The sequence below is a fragment of the Schistocerca serialis genome, chromosome 4, assembly GCF_023864345.2.
Source record: "Schistocerca serialis cubense isolate TAMUIC-IGC-003099 chromosome 4, iqSchSeri2.2, whole genome shotgun sequence".
Lineage (NCBI taxonomy): Eukaryota > Metazoa > Arthropoda > Insecta > Orthoptera > Acrididae > Schistocerca > Schistocerca serialis.
In genome coordinates, this window is record NC_064641.1 from 691,080,985 (window position 1) to 691,101,199 (window position 20,215).

At 37.6% G+C, this 20,215-nt stretch overlaps 1 protein-coding gene across 1 annotated transcript in view; it reads right to left on the reverse strand.

Moving 5' to 3' along the window:
• The window catches only part of LOC126473190 (sodium- and chloride-dependent GABA transporter 1-like), a 127,348-nt gene that overhangs the window by 35,399 nt on the left and 71,734 nt on the right, over window positions 1-20,215 (reverse strand). The window contains exon 7 of the mRNA XM_050100084.1: window positions 19,626-19,842. Coding sequence (XP_049956041.1) covers window positions 19,626-19,842 — 217 coding nt within the window. The remainder of the gene's footprint in view (window positions 1-19,625; window positions 19,843-20,215) is intronic.

Here is a 20,215-nt window from a genome sequence, read left to right on the forward strand (position 1 = left end):
TTCCATAATGTTTGGGTACCGAAATCATGTTCCACATTGCCTCCAGATGCAAATCTGTTGAGAATCACGCTCCAGACCAAATTGGCACTCATCTGTGAAAGAACATTGGTCCAATGTTCGACCATCCAGGTGGAATGTTGATGATTCCAATCTAGACATTCTCTTCTGTGAAGATGTGTCCGAGGTACATATATGGCAGGTCTCTGGCAATAGAGGTCACTCTGTAGAAGCCTTCTGCACACCATTTGCCTCAATATGTGTCCAGTGGGTGTGGTCAGATGCCAGTTGTCAAGCAGTCTAAGGCAGTACCGTTGTTCCCTCGCAGGCAAATAACAGGCCTCTCTTTCTGATGTCACATATGGTCGGCCCTGCTCTGGTCTCTGAGACACAGTTCTGGTCTCTATAAACTGTTGCCACCTCCATAAAACAGCAGAATGGTTCACGTTGAGCCATCAGGCCACATCAATTTGCGAATGTCTTGCTTCCATTCTTCCTATATCCCTCCACTGCAGAGAGTCTGGCAGGAGTCTTCACTGTGCCATACGGCACCATCTATGACTGTGTTGAAGTGATTGTGGATTTGGGCTATCCAGCAAACACCACCCAATGTGATAAGTGCCCTGACATCATCGTTGACATGGTTATGCATTGACTGGAATCCTATATTTCATGCAGAACACAATCATATGGATATCTGTTGACAGTTTGTATAATTATCATGTCTCCTCTTACTATGAAGTAACAAATCACCAAAGTTCAGATTTCAATTATCACTACTGAGATTTGTGGCAATTTAATGCAGCTTGTAAGAGGTCATGTACACTTTAAAAATTTCCTAATCTACTATATAATGGCTTCATGTCTTGGCTCTTGTTTTAAATTATGAAGAACATGCAACATAAATTGAAGTTTTCAAGCAGGTAGCAATGATTATTAAATTATGACAACAAAATTTTGTTTTGAGTTCACTGTTTTGTATTTTGCTTTCAAAATAGTCTTCTAAATGACAGTACATTTCATCTTCACAACAATTACATGTGATCTTCTTTACAGAAAAATAATCACCCAACTGCCTAAAACCAACAACTAACTCAAACAGCAAACTGCACTTATGCCAAGCATAAGTTTATACAAACAATGCTTAAATTTACAATAACTGATACAGAACATTTTTTTGTAAGGTAACCATTAGAAGCAAAACAGAGTAGTTAACTTCATGTTATTAGCAAATAAATTACTTGATCTATTTTTGTATAAAATTTACATAAAAAGTTTAAAGGTAAGCAAAATGTTATTACGAGTTACAGCATAAGTTTAAATAATTTCATTTTCAAATTAGTAGTTATCAAAATTATTTAATCCACAATAAATGAAGGCAAAAGCTCAAATTTACCCATTTGAAAATTAATTTAGACATTTTTATTTTCTGCTGTAGTTGTCAATACCGAGTGGAATCAGTAGGCACATATAAGGTGTTGGACTTGACTATATCAGAGACTAAATTTTGTTTCTTAAGAGCAAACTCTGTAAACAACTTAGAAGTGTAATTAAAAATGGTGTTTGGTTTAAATAGATTTAATACTAAATGTAAGTAATCAGCTCCCACAGAGCTCTATGCAGCTTAAGTGTAGGTGAGAATGACTGGAAGATTGTTTAGGCATGCAGCCTCATTTTCAGCCAATTAGTAATATTAGTCTACTGTGACTTTCTGTTGGATAGCTGGCAGGTTGGGGCTTGTGCAAGCTTGTTGTCAGGTGAATGTTCATAGAATTATAGTGGGAAGATTAGTTGGATCTGATAGTTTTAAATGGCTAGGTCAACACCCTGAGACTAGAAGTTGCACATGTGTCAGCCTGCATTTAAGATTTGTTTTAAGGAACTATTGGTTGAATGAAATGGTATTATTTGTGGGACAAAGTTGAAGGAATCCCTAGTATTACTGAAATGTGTAGTAGACAGCTAGGAACGTAGTACTGGGGATCTCTTGTAAATGTGCCAGATACATCAATGGGCCAGCCAATATAACTATTCACATATTCAACAAGGTCACTTCGTGTGACATGTAGGATACATTTGCCAGCATCAGGTCATCTGGAAAACACCCACAGAAGATTCAAGGTCTGCCGCAGACCACTTGTCTTGACTAGGCAATGTTTACAGCAAGCTCTTCAGTGTACCTCTTGATAATGACCATGTGCTACATGGTATTCTCTTGGACTGTGATCTGGGCTTTGTTGTTACCTGCTGTCTATTGCGACTGGAATTTGACACAAGATCAGGAATAACCAAGGCAACCTGCTGATACTGGCCAACTGGTTGGAGCTGTCAATGGCAGATCGCTTAGCAGTGACAGAAGACAATGAGGAAAATGGACAGTGAAGGCAGCACTAAAAACAAACAAGTAATCCAAAAGAGAAACAAGACATAGTGAAACAGAAACCAAGAACCAACAGCACAATATGGCTTTGCTGTTGGTGTTCTGGAACACAAGTTACAGTATACTGGTGAAGTTGTGGCATCGACAGTAGTGTATTCTGTTGGCATGGACAGATCTGTCTGGGAAGACAGTGGTCCAAACACTTCAATATCTTGGCAGTCATAAGGCACTGTCTCTGGGCAGCAACCACTGTAGCCAGCATCCATGTACTTTTTGCCCCATATGAGCGTGCCCATACTGCTGAGCCAAGTGGATATCACCTGGTTTGTCAGACCCCTGGGGTTCCTGGGGCTGTGGGGCCAAGAGATGTAGAAGATTCTGTGCTTGTCTCCCATAGAGGAGCTCTGGCAGGCTGCAGTTGTGGATAGAAGTGGTCATGTATAGACTCGTGAAGATTGTGAGTGCTGCTGTGATGGTGGCCTTCAACATTTGCTTCTTAAACATTCACACCACATGTTCTGCTTACCATTGGAGAATGGCTGATATGGTGGACTAACAAGTTGTTTTCTGCTATTGGATGCACAATGGGGTTAAAAGCTATCTCCATAAATTGGAGCCCATTGTCTGATATGATGCCCTTCAATGGCTAGATTCTGGATTAGTGTGTTAACTGTGGTGTCCATTGTGGCTGGGCACCATGCTGTTCACATATGGATAATCAGAGTAAGCATCCATGACTGCTAACTACACAGAACCCAAAAAGGTCCTGCAAAGTCCAAATGAATGTAGTCCCAGGGGCAATGGGGAGTGGAACAAGGGGCAAAAGATTGCAGTGGAAAGGCCTGATGCTGAGCACAAGCTGGAGAGCTGCACACTGTGACTTCAACATTCTTGTTTAAACCAGACAAGTAAGTGTGTTGCTGCACGAGGGCTTTTATTGTAACATTCCCCAGCACCCACAATGGAGTAGTTCAAAATCTGAGGCTGCAGGGCAGCCAGGACAATGATACAGCTTCTGTCAGGAAGACATCACTAATGACAGAGGTAAGCCAAGGCCTGGAGCTCATGAGGATTGGTTTTCTTGGAAAAGTAGTGGGCCACACAACAAGCAAACACTGCATCAGTCAATGTAAGATTGGGTCATGGTGCATGTCTGCAGTGATTCATTCAGTTGTAATGGGAAACTTGTCCAAGATTTGCCCCCACTCCACATCTTTGTGGAAACAAGGGGTCTGTTACTGAGAGTAAGCGAGATAGTGCATCCACACTTGTGTGTTGCGATATCAGCTTGTATTTAATGATATAAATGTAGGAGGTGATGAAAAGTGCCCAACACTGGAGCTGTTCTATTGGCCATTCTGAAAGACTGGAGTGCAGCCTGAGAAGTGCTACCAGTGACTTGTGGTCTGTAATTAAAATAAACTTAGTCCCAAATAAGTGAACATGGAATTTCTTAATTGAAAAGACAAAATGGAATATTCATTAGTGATGTAGCCACTTTAGACTAAAATAATGAAGTCTTAAATAAAGGTACATGGAATGCTAGCTAATTCATTCAAAATGTCTGCTAAGGATGTAAATGGAAGTTCATGAATTTTTCAGGACACCAAGATTGTATGCATCAGTTTATTTGACTGAGTATACAATTAATGAGGTTTGGGTATCCTTGCAATAACTGAGGTATGATTTATCTGTAATTGATGCCAAAGATCCAAGATCATTATGGAGCCCATGAACTGCACTGTTAAATGCACTGAATTTTTTAAAAATGAAGTTTGTATTTTGTCTAGTACAATTGATAAAATTCATGCTTGTTGGGAGGAGACAGCACATAAGTGTAATGAGACAGGAGTGCAGATTAAAGCAAAGATGTAGGATGTAAAAGGCAAGTGCAATGGATTTTTGGAAAGTGAAATTTTGATTTATCGTGGGCTTGGTAGCAAGTTTCCAAATGCTCGAGTCTTTAATGGGACTGAGTGAACAGTAACAGTTGGGAGTGAAAATGAAAGTGTGAAGTAACAGTAATTTTTGAACTTCATGCCTTTGGTTTTCTTTTCATTACTGTGAACAGCAGACATTTTTGGTATTATCAGTGATCGAAGAAAAGGAATGTGTGTGAGGTTCCTAAAATTAGATCCAATTTACAAATCTAAAATTATATGAGATTATCAGAGTGTAACATGGCTGAGAGGAGCAGAGGAAAATTGTTAATTCTGTCTTATTAGTAATAGTGTGGCTGGCAATGTTTTTTGGAAATGACTTTGCGTTGTCTTTGCTGACAGCTTGTACAGTTGCAGTTTGTTTTCATCTTTGGTCTGTTTTGTAAAAGTCCCTGAATAAATAGTTTCGGTAATCTGTGTTTCAGGAAATATTATATATGTGGATTTCACTCATTATTAGGTCAATTTTTTTTACATCTTAAAGCACTGATTGGCATCAAAATCCAATAGTTTATGAGACCAGGAAGAGTTAGTGAACTTCCTACATTGACACAGTACAATTAATTCAGAAACTATAAATCAAGATTGCAAAAATCAGTGTGGCATCACTTGTTGTGGTTGTGATTTTTACTCATGAGTTCCAGTATTTTGTGCATGTTCAACATGGTGGCACCGTATATAGTGAAGAAAATTTTTAAGGTTTATTTGTTGAACTAGCTGAGCCTATTTAAGAGGGTTTGAGCAGACAACCTCTGCTCAATTTTGAGAAATTGGCTGGTATGGCCAACTACAACAGCTGGAAACTTACGATTTAAATGCACATAAAACATGACGAACTAAGGGAAACAATTGCTGGCACTGATTAAGATCCAAATAATGTACAGAAAGCATCATCACATTAAGAATTTTATTGTCTCATCATGTACATATATGTAACAATATTATGAAAAGAATGATTGCTACTCGCCATATAGTGGAGATGCTGAGTCACAGGTAGGCAAAAAAAAAAAAAAAAAGACTGTCAGAATGTGAGCTTTTGGCCAACAAGGCCTTTGTCAAAAATAGACAACATAACACACAAACACAGTCTTTTCATTGTGCCTATCTGTGACTCAGTATCTCCACTATATGGAGAGTAGCAACTATCCTTTTCATAATATTGTTACATTCCATGCTGGATTTTTCATTGTTTGATATGTACACATATAAATCATTCACATAAAGTACAGGAGACTCGGCAATATATGAGAGGGTACCGAAAAAAAAAAAATAAAAATAAAAAAAAAAAATAAAAATAAAAATAAAAAAAAAAAACCAGAATTGTTTTTTAAAAGCTGTATGTTTTCATATTGTTTACAAAACAACCTTATTCCCTTCAAAATCTCTCCATTACAACAAATAGATATGTCCCAACAGTGCTTCCACTGTTCAAAACATTTTCTTTAGAAATGGCTGACAGATCCTCCCTCATTTTTTTCTTGACTTCTTCAATGTTGTCAAACTGGCATCCTTTCATGCCCCTTTTCATATGTGAAAATAAGAAAAAGTCACACAGAGTCAGGTCACGCAAGTAAGATGCATGAGGCAATGGAACCATGCCATTTTAGCCAAAAACTGTCCAACAGAGATGGGCCTGCATGCAGGTGCATTGTCATGGGGGAAGAATCAGTCTCCTGTCTGCCACAAATCAGGCTTTCTTGGCGAACACTGTTGCTCAATCTTTTTAAAACTTCCAAATAAAATGTTTGATTGACAGTCTGAGCTGGGAAAAACAACTCTGAATGAGCTATGCCCTTGACATCAAAAAAGCAAGTCAGCACTGTTTTGATGTTTGATTTGACTTGATGACAGCCAGCCGGGGTGGCTGAGTGGTTCTAGGCACTTCAGTCCAGAGTCGCGCGACCGCTCCGGAGCAGGTTCAAATCCTGCCTTGGGCATGGTTGTGTGTTATGTCCTTAGGTTAGTTAGGTTTAAGTAGTTCTACGTTCTAGGAGACTGATGACCTCAGAAGTTAAGTCCCATAGTGCTCAGAGCCATTTTTTGACTTGATGATATTTTTTTAGACGGGGTGTGATGACATCTTCCATTGACTTGGCTGTTGTTTTATTTCTAAGTTGTAACCATAGCATCATGACTCATTACATTTGACAAAAAATCTGGATCGATTTCAGGCTGTTGTTTCAAGGCACAACATGTTTCAACTTGATGTTCCTTTTGATTGTCAGTCAGAACATGGGGAACAAACTTGACAGCATCCTCCATTAACCAAGCTTCAAGATAACCCACTAACCTCTGACAGTTGATCAATTGTCTGTTGATGGTCTGTGGCCACAAGCTCTTGATTTTTTTCAATTTTTTTATCAATTCGGGCAGTTGATGGACATCCAGAATCAGGTTTGTCATCCATCAAAATCCACCAAACCACTCGTACACTTAAGGTTTTCATTTAGCGTCATTTATTACACTGTTTTCAACATTAAAACAGTTTCATCAGCATTTTTACCAAGCAGCAAACAAAGTTTCACAGCTGCATGATGTTCACTTAAACTTGGCCATCATAAAAAACAAAAATAGAACAAAACAGCACTAGAAAATACAGTCACTACAGATGAACAGAACAAGCCAGGTCAACAAAAAAGGTGACACTGAACTGGCAATGAGTTGTGCTACACATGCCTAGCAGTAGAAATGCATGCTACACAAGGTCTGCCCATGGCAATGTTATTCCAGGTTTCTTTGGGTACCCCCTAGTAAAAAACTAGTGAATCTGGCAATCTTTGCACTTGCTAAATATCTATAGGAATTGGACACACATCCTAAACTTCTCCCACTTCCCACTCTCTCTGTCCATCTCCTGTTCACCCGTCGCCCTACTTAGCTGGGTGGTAACGTGCTTGCCTCCCATGCACTGAGCCTGGGTTCAATTCCCAGCCAGGTTGGAGATATTCTTCACTTCTGGACTGCTTGTTGTGTTGTCCTCATCATCATTTCATCCTCATCACTGGCCACAAGTCACCCAATGTGGTGCTGACTGAAATAAGACTTGCACTTGGAAGCCGAATCCAAATGGGACCTCCCAGCCAACATTGCCATATGATCATTTCATTTTTTCCTGGTCACCCCTCTCTTTGTCCATCTCCTCCTTCTCCCCCCTCTCTCTGTGCATCATCTTCTTCTCCTCTCTTTGTCCATCACCTCCTCCCCCTTTTTACGTGAACTTCCTCCTATCCTGTCTCTGTCCTCTTATTCCTCTCTCTCTGACCTTGATCCTTGTGTACCATTATTGGAAATGAAACCTTGGTTGGGACTTCAAGGCACTTAAATGGATCAGTACATTGGTTGGGATCATTGGCATATGGGGTATGAGAGAGACCTCTCCAGCTGTTGGATCTGTGAGGGCAGTAGCTTCAATGACAGTATTTGGCCTGCTATCATAGTTGAAACTGACTGCAAGAAAGAAAGCAAAACTGCACATTTTCACAGCACAGTCTAACATAATTTTTTTGAGATTTTCCATAACAACACAATAGCCTATGTCCATCCACATGATCATTAGAGTATCATGTAAAAATCTGAAGCAAATCAGTGAAGAAATTTTTGAGATTAGTGGTGAAATTTCCCTTTATGTCAAAAAAATGTGTATAGCCTTAAGTCTGTCCAAATGTTTATATGCAAAAGTTTGAACTAAATCGGTCAAGTACTTTTTGACATTTTTGGTAACAATGTTTCCCTGTCCTATGTCAAATATATACTTATATATTATTTTCAGTAATAAAATCTATATCCTACATCCATCCAAATTTTCATTAGAGTGTAGTGTAAAAATTTGAAGTAAATCAGTGAAAAACTTTTTCAGATTTTTGGTAATAACATTCATTCCAGTTCCTGCAAATGTTCACTAGAATTTTGTGTAAGAATTTGAAGCACATTAGTTGAGACATTTTTGAGATTTTGGTGATGACAGTTCACCTTTATATATTACATACATATTTCTATATTATACATATTAAAAATTTGTAGCCTAATTCCAGCTGAATGTTCATCAGACTTTTATGTAAAAAAATGTGAAGTAAATCAGTCAATAATGTTTTAAGCTTTTGGGCGACTTGTCTTTATATAGGTCTAGTCGTATTGATGTAACTGAGATACAAATAATGCATCCAAAAAAGCTAAAATTTAATCTTAATTTACAAAATCGTCACAAAAAAGAAATCTTCCTCGTCATTTAAAAATTTCATAAGTGAATAATGACACTAGGGTGGCATGTAATTTTATCTTCAGTAATCATAGTTCCATATCTTGAAAGTTTTCCACATTTAATTTATTGCAAATTTTCATAGCCATGTATTGAGGAGTCTGGGAGTAGAGTTTTAGCCTATGAGTACATGACTTACCTTTGTTTCTTGTGTCATAATACAATGAAAATGGGTTTCTATTAATAATTCTGGATTGGTAAGGATATACAGTTAAGGTTGGTGTGAATCTCTAGGCTTAATATTACACATATTTCTAATAATAGTTTTTTGATGTGATAATATCCTGTTTACATTTCTTGCATTCCCCGAAAGATTGTTCCATATCTTACAGTAGATTCAAAATAGCTGTGGTAAACATATTTCCTAGTGTCCATGTCACTTGTGTGGGCCAATACTGTCATTGCAAATGCAAGACTGTTTAACTTGTGTGCCAAGTAGCTTATATGAGAAGACCAGGATAAATATTGTTCTTGAGAATCCAAAGGCAATTAAAAGAATCTGCTTCCCTGAGTTCCCAGTTCTTATGGATTATTTGAAAGTGAAATTATTTTGACTGTTTAGTTTTAAATTGTGTTAGTTGGGTTTTTTCATGTTTAATTTTAATCAATTTACATCAAACCAACATTCTAAACTATTTAGAGAGTCAATGACTCTTTGGGGAATCTGTTCTGTGGTCTCACTTTCAGTGGATACAGATATGTGATCTGCAAATAAAATTTGGTGGACTGTTACATTTAGAGGTAAATCATTTACATAAAATAATAACCTGATTGGGCCTAAAATGGAACATTTTGGGACCCTCTGTGAAATAATTTTCCATTCTGACAAGTTTTCAAACCACTACTGTTTATTCTGTATCATTCTAATTTATGTAACAGTAGAAAGTAGTTTACACAGTCAAAAGCCTTTGCAAGGTCACAGAAAATGCTGTGACTTTTTGGGATATGTCCAGACATAAGCAAATTTTCTCAACAAATTTGTCAAAGGCACAAGTTACACTCTTCCCTTCCTGGAAGCCAGACTAATTTAATGTGAGGATATTAGATTTTGCTATGAAATTTTGGATCTGGATTGCAACAACAATTTCGAATACTTTTGAGAATATTGAGAGAAGACCTAATGTTTGGTAGTTTTTTTGCATATTCCTTTGAGCCTTTCTTGAATGATGTCTTTATTACTGCATACTTTAGAGCATCAGGGAAGCATCATTCTTCAAATGACTGGTTTATTATTGCAAACTGGGGTGCTAATATTAAACTGAAAACTATTCTACTTACTCCAGTGGGTATTCATCCCATTGAGTTGAATATTTTTATTTTTAAGAGATAATACTACTTTTTTTACATCTTTAGCTGCAATTCACTCAAATGTAGTTAGAAATTCCCTGTTATCCTAATTGGAAATGAAGGGTTGGGCATTATTTAGGTAACCACTTATGTCAATATCTGACTTACACACATGCATAAAAAAACTCCTTAAAATATTTTGATATTTCTGAAGCATTTACAATTGATTTGTCACCTATCTTGATTGTGGAGATCTGTGAACTGCCAGCTAGGACACCAAGTTCAAATTTTATGACTGACCATACTGCCTTTACTTATTTGTATTTCACAATGAATTTTTTGCATGTCCTTTCTTTTGCTGCCTTTACCATCCATCTAAATACAGTTTTATACCTTTTTACATAGTTTACAAAATCCAAATTTGTATTACTTCTCAGTTCATTATGTAACTGTCCTTTTTCTGGGACTTGACAGTTTTACTAGCAGTTATCCATTTCAGTTCACTTGTCATCTTTTGTGGCAGACTGCAGGGGGAAATATTTAAAAAAAAATCATGCAAAAACCTTCCAAGAAACCCTTCATAATTTTTAGAACTTGTAGTACAATAATCTACTGCCCTGTTTACTTCTTCAAGCTTACAATTAAACAAGTTTATATTTTCCTTACTGAAGCATCATTTGAAACACATTTTTCTAATGGCTGGTTCATTTATTTTGGGAAGCTCCAAAAGCAGTGCAGAATGATCATAAGTACCTAAATCAAAGCATAAATTTTTGTAGCATCAGATGAATAATTTGTCAGAATGTTATCCATATAGTGTCAATTCTGTGGCATTTAGCTTGCAACCAAATGCTTGAATCTGATCAATAAATTATGTTGATTCACTGGATTCATTTATTATGTTCATGTTAAAATCAGCAGCTATGAAAAGCCTTTTCCTTTGGTCTTTTGTTGATTTAAACAGAAATACATTTGTTATTTCTTTATCTGGGATTTTGTATATCAAGATTATTAGAATATTTTTTCTCTCTATTTCTATACAGCAACCAACTTTCAAACATGTCCTCATCATTTAGAAAATTAAAATCAACCTTATATGTTAAAGAACTTTCAATTAGTATGCCATAATCCCCATGTATTCTTTACTTTTACAAGACCTACTGGTTAAAAATTGGTTCTCTAATTTATTAAGGATTTTGATGTATTATTTTGTTAGTCAATACTCATTTAGGCAAAGGACTAACGTATCTCCTGTGAAGGAAATTAGCAGATCATCAGTTTTTACTTCTCTGTAATTTATATATTTTGTCTATAAATCATTTATGTTTAAATGCACCAAAAATGTGCTTTCATTTGCTTCTCTGTGATTTACATGTTTTGCCTACATGCCGTTTATGTTTTAATGCATCAAAAATGTGGTCTTACTATTATTTATTTTTTTAAGAACAGGATTTTTAGAGGGTTTTTGCCTTTTATTCCTTTAGTCAGCACTAAGCAATCTGTGGTTATAAACTTATGTGGATCTACAAATATTGTTTCTGGGCTGTTACACTGTTCTCTGACACTACAATTTATTTTATCTATATATTCCATCAGTCACTGATCTTCTACAGATAGTGACACTCACCGTCACTGTTGTTACTGGACACACATTTTTGTTGTTATGATCACATTTCTTGTTTCATTGATGTCCTCTTCTTGAGTGTAGCTTCAAAAGAGATTTGTCCAGACATGGATAAAAACTGCTTTCTAATTTGCATTACAATTAATACTTTCTGTTAGGCTATGTTTTATATGTTTAACTGTAAATTCATGTGTCTATATGCAAAACTTCATGGAGCAGCAAATGCTAAAGAAGTGTAGCAAAATTTACAGTCTGCATTCAGAGATACTTTATTGAATTATACTGGGCAGCTACAATGCTAGATCAATGTATGATTATCTTCTTAAAACAATAAGGCTATCTATTCATCAAAATTTTGTCACTTGTTCAAAAATTTGAAGCATTGGTAAGAAAATGGATGATGATTTTGCAGCTGTGATCATACTAAGTGGATTTCCAGCAACTTTCTTGCCTTTGATTACAGTGTTTGAGTGTTTGGCTGTCAATATTACTAGTGATTTAGTAAGTCAGTTGGTAATCCAGGAATAAATGAAACATCAAATTGCAAGAACAAATGGAACTACAGATTCACTGCTTGTAGCTAGTAAGCAATTCAGTAAACACCAGAAGACAAACATCAATTGTGATGTATGAAGTTTCAAATCATTTAAATATAATAAATATCAGAAAGTTTGTCATGAGGCATGTGAGTGTAGAACTAAGAAGAAACTAAATAAATTTTCAAATGCTTCAAATGTCTTTAAAACTGAAAACAAAAATGCATGATAGCTCAAACAGCATCTCTGTATTATGGTGATGGCTGCTACCTTCCTTCCAAATGTACAAAACACATGATGAATAAAAGAGACTTGTTCAACAGTTTCCAATTGAGAAGCAATATATAGTCATTCTTGCCATTTATACAGACAACTTTATCATCTTATCAAATATAAATAATATGTGGAAGAGCATGAGAATAAAATGAAACAGATGGGATGATTAGCATCAATCAAAGAAAATATCAGCAAAAGCACACAAGAAATTTTGTATGAAAAACTGAAATGTGGTTGCACATTCATTTAATTCATGTTTGAAGCTGCAAAAACACAAAGAAAAATTGATAGATGAGGAAGAATTCATGTTACATAGCATTCATTATCAGCAAGCCATGGGTCACTCTCATATTTGGCTCAAAGCACAAGACCAAACATTGCATGCGCATATACTGTGGCTGCTGTAAGTAGCTTTAACCTTAATTATCAAAAACTCCACTGGGAATCAGTCAATAAATTATGAGTTACATCAAAGGCACGGTAAATGTAGGACTAACTTGATGAAAAAGTGGAACAGCAGAAAGTGAAGCCTTCTGTGATGCTGATTATGTATTAGGTCATAATTAATGAAGATCATCAACAACTGGCTATATTTTCAAGTTAACTGGTGCAGCATTTTCATGGAATTCAAAACAGCAACAATCAGCTGTTCTACCAACAACAGAACATGTATATGGACCTATCAACATCAGCAAGAAGCTATATACCTTCAAGGATTGGACCATTAGTTGTTTATCAAACACAGTAAAAAACCAGCAAGCTTATTCTATGATAATATTGGTGCTGTTGCTTTGAGTCACAATGGTGTACAAAACATGCTCGAACAAAACACATCAGTCTGAGGCACCACTATACCATTATGTTTGTGAGCTAATTAGTCTAGGAAAGTTCAGCATCAGATCTATCAGTACCAACAAGAAGCAAGCTGACTATTTTATGTAGGCTCTACACAGGACTTTCCACACTTCACACCTTAATATCAATGAGAAATAATGGGGATGTTGGGAACAACTATGTTTTCTCTTTGCTTATGCCTTCTACACCAGTACTTTGTTGTTTTACATATTTGGTCTGTTTTGTAATAATCCCAGAATAAATTGTCTCAGAAATCTGCACTGCTGGAAATATGGTGTACATGGATTTAATCCATTACTAGGCCAACTATACGATATCTTGAAATCTCTTAAAAGTCAATATTCAATAACACTATTTCAATATTAAGAATAATAATAAAATATATCTGCTTTGTTGCTGTGGGAAAACACACAGTTGACTGGAGCATCACTCTGAACATCTTGTCAGGTATTGGAGCAGATCAGAATTCCAGGACACAAAAAATGGTTGTAAGAATTGGGGAGGGAGAATCAGTTGGGATGATTATTGGAAGAAGTATTAGATAAAGGTGTTGGTTATCACATTAGCTTTTCATTATGAAGACTGAAAAATTATCAGACAAATTGTTTAAAAACAGCAATAGGTACAGATGAAGGAGAAGAAACAATAAAGACAAAGTTATGAGATTCAGCAAATATGAAGGTGTAGTCAAAGTATCATTGGAATGGAAGCCTGAGGAACAAGTAATATCTCTTAGGCACTTAGGAAGTTTGGTGAGAAAAATTGAAGCTATATGGAAAAAAGTATGAAGTATAATGTCTGTTGATCAAAAAGAAAGAAAAAAAGAAACTGAAGAACTATAATGTCTGTTGATCAAAAAGAAAGAAAAAAAGAAACTGAAAAGATGAAAGATTCATTCACTCACTATCTATTTCAAGACAGATGTATCAAAGAAGAAAAAGTAGAGTTAACAAAGTATGGATTTGGGTTTAGTGATAAACTATGACAGTGAGGTCTTTTCATTCTCATGTGTGAGTGTGCATTAGCATTCACAAGCACAGTATGCTGAGAACCATCCTTGGCAGTGCATGATCCGCATCTGGAAGAGGAAGGAATGTTGCAAGAATGAGTAAAATGAAAGTGAATGTGGTGATGAGAAGCAGAAAGAATGATGATGATTTCCTAAGTGTCAAAATTGAAAAAGATGATGAAGTAAAATGTTTCCACAATCTAGAACCAAAATACAAAAATAATGCCTACTATAGAAAAATGAAGAAAGGTCTGACACAAAGTTCAAAGCACACTATTGAGCAGAAGTGAAATGTATAGTTCAAAGGGAACCAAAGAAAAAGATCTTGAAAGCATCTGAAATTCTGAATTTGCTTGCAAGATTATGTGAAATACTTAGTGGACAGATAATATGAGGAATGAAGAGATACTGGAAAAAGTAGGTGAGAAAAGATGAATACTCTTGGTAAGAAGGGAGACCCTAGTGGCGCAGAGTTGTAAGGCATCTAATGCACTTTAACTTCACAGTGGAAAATACATGCTCAGAGAAAAATACAGGCACGAACACAGACATGATTAGGGCAACTGGCACCCATGGCAAACTTCAACTTCGTCCCACCCTTCCTCTAACATTTTTCCACTATTTGTTTACTCATCATTGCTGCTTAGCCTGTTCATTTGTTTATTGAGATCAATGTGTCTTTACAATGTTGTAAGAGGTACAAATTTCAGTAGTTATTTTTTGTGTGAAACAATGCAAAACATGGAACATCAGACAGTATAAAGTCAGGAAATAATGCACTTACAGTGTCCACAGCAGTTGAATTGTGTGCCAAATGTGGTAACAACTCAGCATGTTGACCAATAGGAACTGAATGTGTGAAATTTTGAGTCAGCTGCCAGGAGCCAATGAGAATGTTTGTTCATAATGTCCTATGGTTTGTAAATAAAGTTAACTTGTGTTTTGTTCTGTTGTTGTGGTCATTAGCTCAAAGCCTGGTTTGCTGCAGCTCTCCATGCTACTCTATCCTGTGCAAGCCTCTTCACCTCTGAATAACTACTGCAACCTACATCCTTTTGAACCTGCTTACTGTATTTGTCTCTTGATTTCCCTCTAAAATTTTTGACCCCCACACTTCCCTCAATACTAAATTGGTGATCCCTTGATGTCTCAGAATGTGGCCCATCAATTCTCTCTTCTTTTTGTAAAGTTGTGCCACAAATTTCTTTTCTCCCCAATTCCATTACGTACCTCCTCATATATTACATGATATACCCAACTAATCTTCAGCATTCTTCTGTATCACCACATTCCAAAAAGCTTCCAATCTCTTCTTTTGTGAACTGTTAATTGTCCACATTTTATTTCCATGCAATGCTATATTCCTGACAGTACTTCCTAGCACTTAAATATAATTTGATATTAACAAATTTCTCCTCTTCAGAAATGCTTTCCTTGCCATTGACAGGCTACATTTTATATCTTCTCTACATTGGTCATCATAATTTATTTTACTGCCCAAACATCATAACTCATCTTCTACTTTTACTGACTTGTTTCCTAATCTAATTCACTCAGTATCCTCTGTCTGAATTTGACTGCTTACATTCCATTACCTTAATCTTGCTTTTGTTGATTTTTATCTTACACCCTCCTTTCAAGACACAATCTATTTCATTTAAATGCTCTCCCAAGTCCTTCGCTTTGTTGTATCTGACAGAATTATACTGTTGTCGACAAACCTCAGAGTTTTTATTTCTTCTCTCTGAACATTGATTCCCCCTCCAGATTTTTCCTTTGGTTCCCTTTACTGGTTGCTCAATGTACAGACTGAACAACAATGTACAGACTGAATAACATTGGGTTATAATTTAACCACATCATCAGAATATTCAGCAAAATCAAAAATAGGAAGTACATGTAGGTTATTGCAAAGACAAATATCTATCTCAATTTATGCTACACAAGTTAAGCATAATTCAGGAATTTTGACAACTAAGAAGAAAAAATTATTGTTAAAATCAACAAACTGAGATAAAAAAGAATTATTGTAACTGAAGAAGTAATCTAAAAAAAGAAAAAAGGAAGAAAACACAAAGCCTTATTCTGTATTATATATTCTGCGAACTTCTTTTATAAATAAATCTTCCTCGTTGCTCCACTCGTTTGCACATATGCTCAAACAAAAAAATTAAAGATGTTCTTGCATTTACTGAGTCCATTAAAGAACTTTTGACTATGGACCATGGGCTTTATATCATACTGATTGTGGGCACATCTGTAACTGTATCTTTAAAGGTGCATTTTGTGGTTCATCAACATATGTATAAACCCTACACGTGATAAGCAGTCATATGACTGGAAACAATCACAAATTACAATAGTTCCAAGTGGCTCACATTTCTTCATCATGTTCAGAATAACACATTTGTTTCTTTCAGGGACAGTTTCAAATAAATGTTTCTTGCTGAGAAGCTTCTCTGAACGTCCATCTATCAAAAAACACGTTTCACCCTCTGGAACTTTCATGTCCTAAACATCAATTTGTCGATTTCTACAACTGTTCCCTCACCCCCCCCCCCCCCCCAAGTACATCATCATTAGTAATGCAATCAAACACAAAAAGTGTGCCAGTTGGTGACAGTTCGTTCGGACAAGTGTAACTCTCCACAAGTAAAAGGAGTTATTACATTTGTTCATCCATATCAAAGTTATTTTTCAAATGTCTACCATTTTCAGCCAGCTTCCCATACACCAGCGCTTGCATTGTATGCTGTAGTGGCAAATATGTGGTCCTTCTCCTTTGCAACACTGCTGCCCATGAACACTTTGATCTTTTCTCATATCATTAGATTCAGTGATCTTCATGGGCTACCATATACTGTCACCAGATTGGCTGTAACCGATGTCAAGGAATTGCCAAAATCATTACACAACATGAGAGTCACCATCATCAAAGTGCACTTTAGCCTAAAGTCGTATTGCTTGCAAAACTAATGTGATTCCTTTTTCATTGTCTCATTGCCAATCAATGCACACCTATAATAAACAAAAAACACACAAAAAACATACTCATACTTTCATTACACTGATGGACTTGGTGTAATGAGTGCTTCCATCTAGTAGCTGAAAACAAGAATAAAGTTTTTCTGTATCACAGGAAGTAAGTAACTGTGCCTTCTTAGCAGACTCTACACATGGTGGTTGATGTGATTTACAGAATCAATGAAAGTCCTGAACAAAGAGACAGAGGTATTTTATCTCTTTGCTTGAGATACTATATCTCTTTGATCAGAGACAGTGTGTGCCTTTGGATTGATCATCCCTCATGTGTTTAGTGTCACTACCAACCTCAGACCGACACACAATGCATTACACACTGACAATGTTGTCACAGTCCTGTGTCATCCTCAGTAAACTGATGTGAGTTTAATTTCTTGTGTTGTTAACTCTGTGGGTCACATTTACTTTCAAGTACAAAAGCAGATGGCATCTGAACTTAGTGCTGTCTTCCAGCGAAGTCAGGCTAGGTTGGCAGTGAGGAAAAGCTGTCAGTGCTAGTCAAGCACATTCGATTTGTACTGTTTTTTGTTAGCCATGGTGCCAAGTGTCTTCAAGAATAAAAAGAAGGTCTTACGACAGTGTCGCTCATTACAACCCAATCTGATTCTCATCAAGATTCTCTTACATATTTCTCCGCCCTGTATACACTACTGGCCATTGAAATTGCTACACCACGAATAAGATGTGCTACAGACGCGAAATTTAACCGACAGGAAGAAGATGCTGTGATATACAAATGATTAGCTTTTCAGAGCATTCACACAAGGTTGGCGCCGGTGGCAACACCTACAACGTGCTGACATGAGGAAAGTTTCCAACCGATTTCTCATACACAAATAGCAATTAACCGGCGTTGCCTGGTGAAACGTTGTTGTGATGCCTCGTGTAAGGAGGAGAAATGTGTACCATCACGGTTCCGACTTTGATAAAGGTCAGATTGTAGCCTATCGTGATTGCGGTTTATCGTATCGCGACATTGCTGCTCGCGTTGGTTGAGATGCAATGACTGTTAGCAGAATATGGAATCGGTGGGTTCGTGAGGGTAATACGGAATGCCGTGCTGGATCCCAACAGCCTCATATAACAAGCAGTCGAGATGACAGGCATCTTATCTGCATGGCTGTAACGGATCGTGCTGCCTCGTCTCGATCCCTGGGTCAACAGATGGGGACATTTGTAAGACAACAAGCATCTGCACCAACAGTTCGACGACGTTTGCAGCACCATGGACTATCAGCTCGGAGACCATGGCTGCGGTTACTCTTGACGGTGCATCACAGATAGGAGCGCCTGTGATGGTGTACTCAACGACGAACCTGGGTGAGGGAATGGCAAAACGTCATTTTTTCGGATGAATCCAGGTTCTGTTTACAGCATCATGATGGTCGCATCCGTGTTTGGCGATATCGCGGTGAACGCACATTGGAAGCGTGTATTCGTCATCGCCATACTGGCGTATCACCCGGCGTGATGGTATGGGGGGCCTTCGGTTACACGTCTCGATCACCTCTTGTTCGCATTGACGGCACTTCGAACAGTGGACGTTACATTTCAGATGTGTTACGACCCGTGGCTCTTCCCTTCATTCGATCCCTGTGAAACCCTACATTTCGGCAGGGTAATGCACGACCGTATGTTGCAAATACTGTACGGGCCTTTGTGGATACAGAAAATGTTCGACTGCTGCCCTGGCCAGCACATTCTCCAGATCTCTCACCAATTGAAAACGTCTGGTCAATGGTGGCCGAGCAACTGGCTCATCACAATACGCCAGTCACTACTCTGGATGAACTGTGGTATCGTGTTGAAGCTGCATGGGCAGCTGTACCTGTACACGCCATCCAAGCTCTGTTTGACTCAATGCCCAGGCGCATCAAGACCGTTATTACGGCCAGAGGTGGTTGTTCAGGGTACTGATTTCTCAGGATCTATGCACCCAAATTGCGTGAAAATGTAATCACGTGTCAGTTCTAGTATAATATATTTGTCCAATGAATACACGATTATCATCTGCATTTCTTCTTAATGTAGCAATTTTAGTGGCTAGTAGTGTATGTTTTTGTACTCTCCATCAATTCCCTTCTTCTTTTTCTTTTTCTTCTTCTCCCCCGCTCCTACTTCGCCCCCACTCTTCCTCTTTTCCTTTACCCTTCGTCATTTTCGGATCTGTCCCAAAGCTGTCACGTCACTGAAACTGTCCCAATGGCACGCACTTTGACTTACACTACCTTTGCCCCTGGCTATAGACAATGATTCAACTATGTACAACAATTTACTACGGACGTTTTGTGTGTGAGGTATGAGTATTTTGGCCCAGCAGATGCAGAGACGTTGAACAGCAGCAAATGAAACGAAAAACTTAGCTATTTTTGATGTCGCAGGAAGTATCACTTTACTGGTATGGGAAATGCCCCAGATACTCACAACGAGCATGAAGAAGAAGACCGCAGCCCAGGCGGGTGCCCCGGGCAGCTGCAGCACGACCTCTGGGTAGGTGAGGAACACAAGCCCTGGCCCGCTACGCACCACGTCGGCCACCTCCGCGCCCTTCTCGGATGCCACGAAGCCCAGGATGGAGAAAGTCACACAGCCCGCTACCAGGCTGGTCAGGGTGTTCACCACGCACGTGATGAGTGCGTCCCTGCACACATAAATAATAGAATATCACTTATACTACGGTCGCGGGTTCGAATGCTGCCTCGGGCATGGATGTGTGTGATGTCCTTAGGTTAGTTAGGTTTAATTAGTTCTAAGTTCTACGCGACTGATGACCTCAGAAGTTAAGTCGCATAGTGCTCAGAACCATTTGAACCATTTTTTTTTATCACTAACATACTCAGCAAATGGCAAAAAGGAAACATTAGGACCTCACTAACCTATTTGGAATCGTCATAAAGCCTTAATTGTGCATTCTATTGTGAAGTTGCGATACTTCGCTTATGTCACCTATGCTGCATTTCCAGTAATGCTATCAGCCGTTTATATTTCGTAGTTCTAATTTTGTTCTTGTTTAT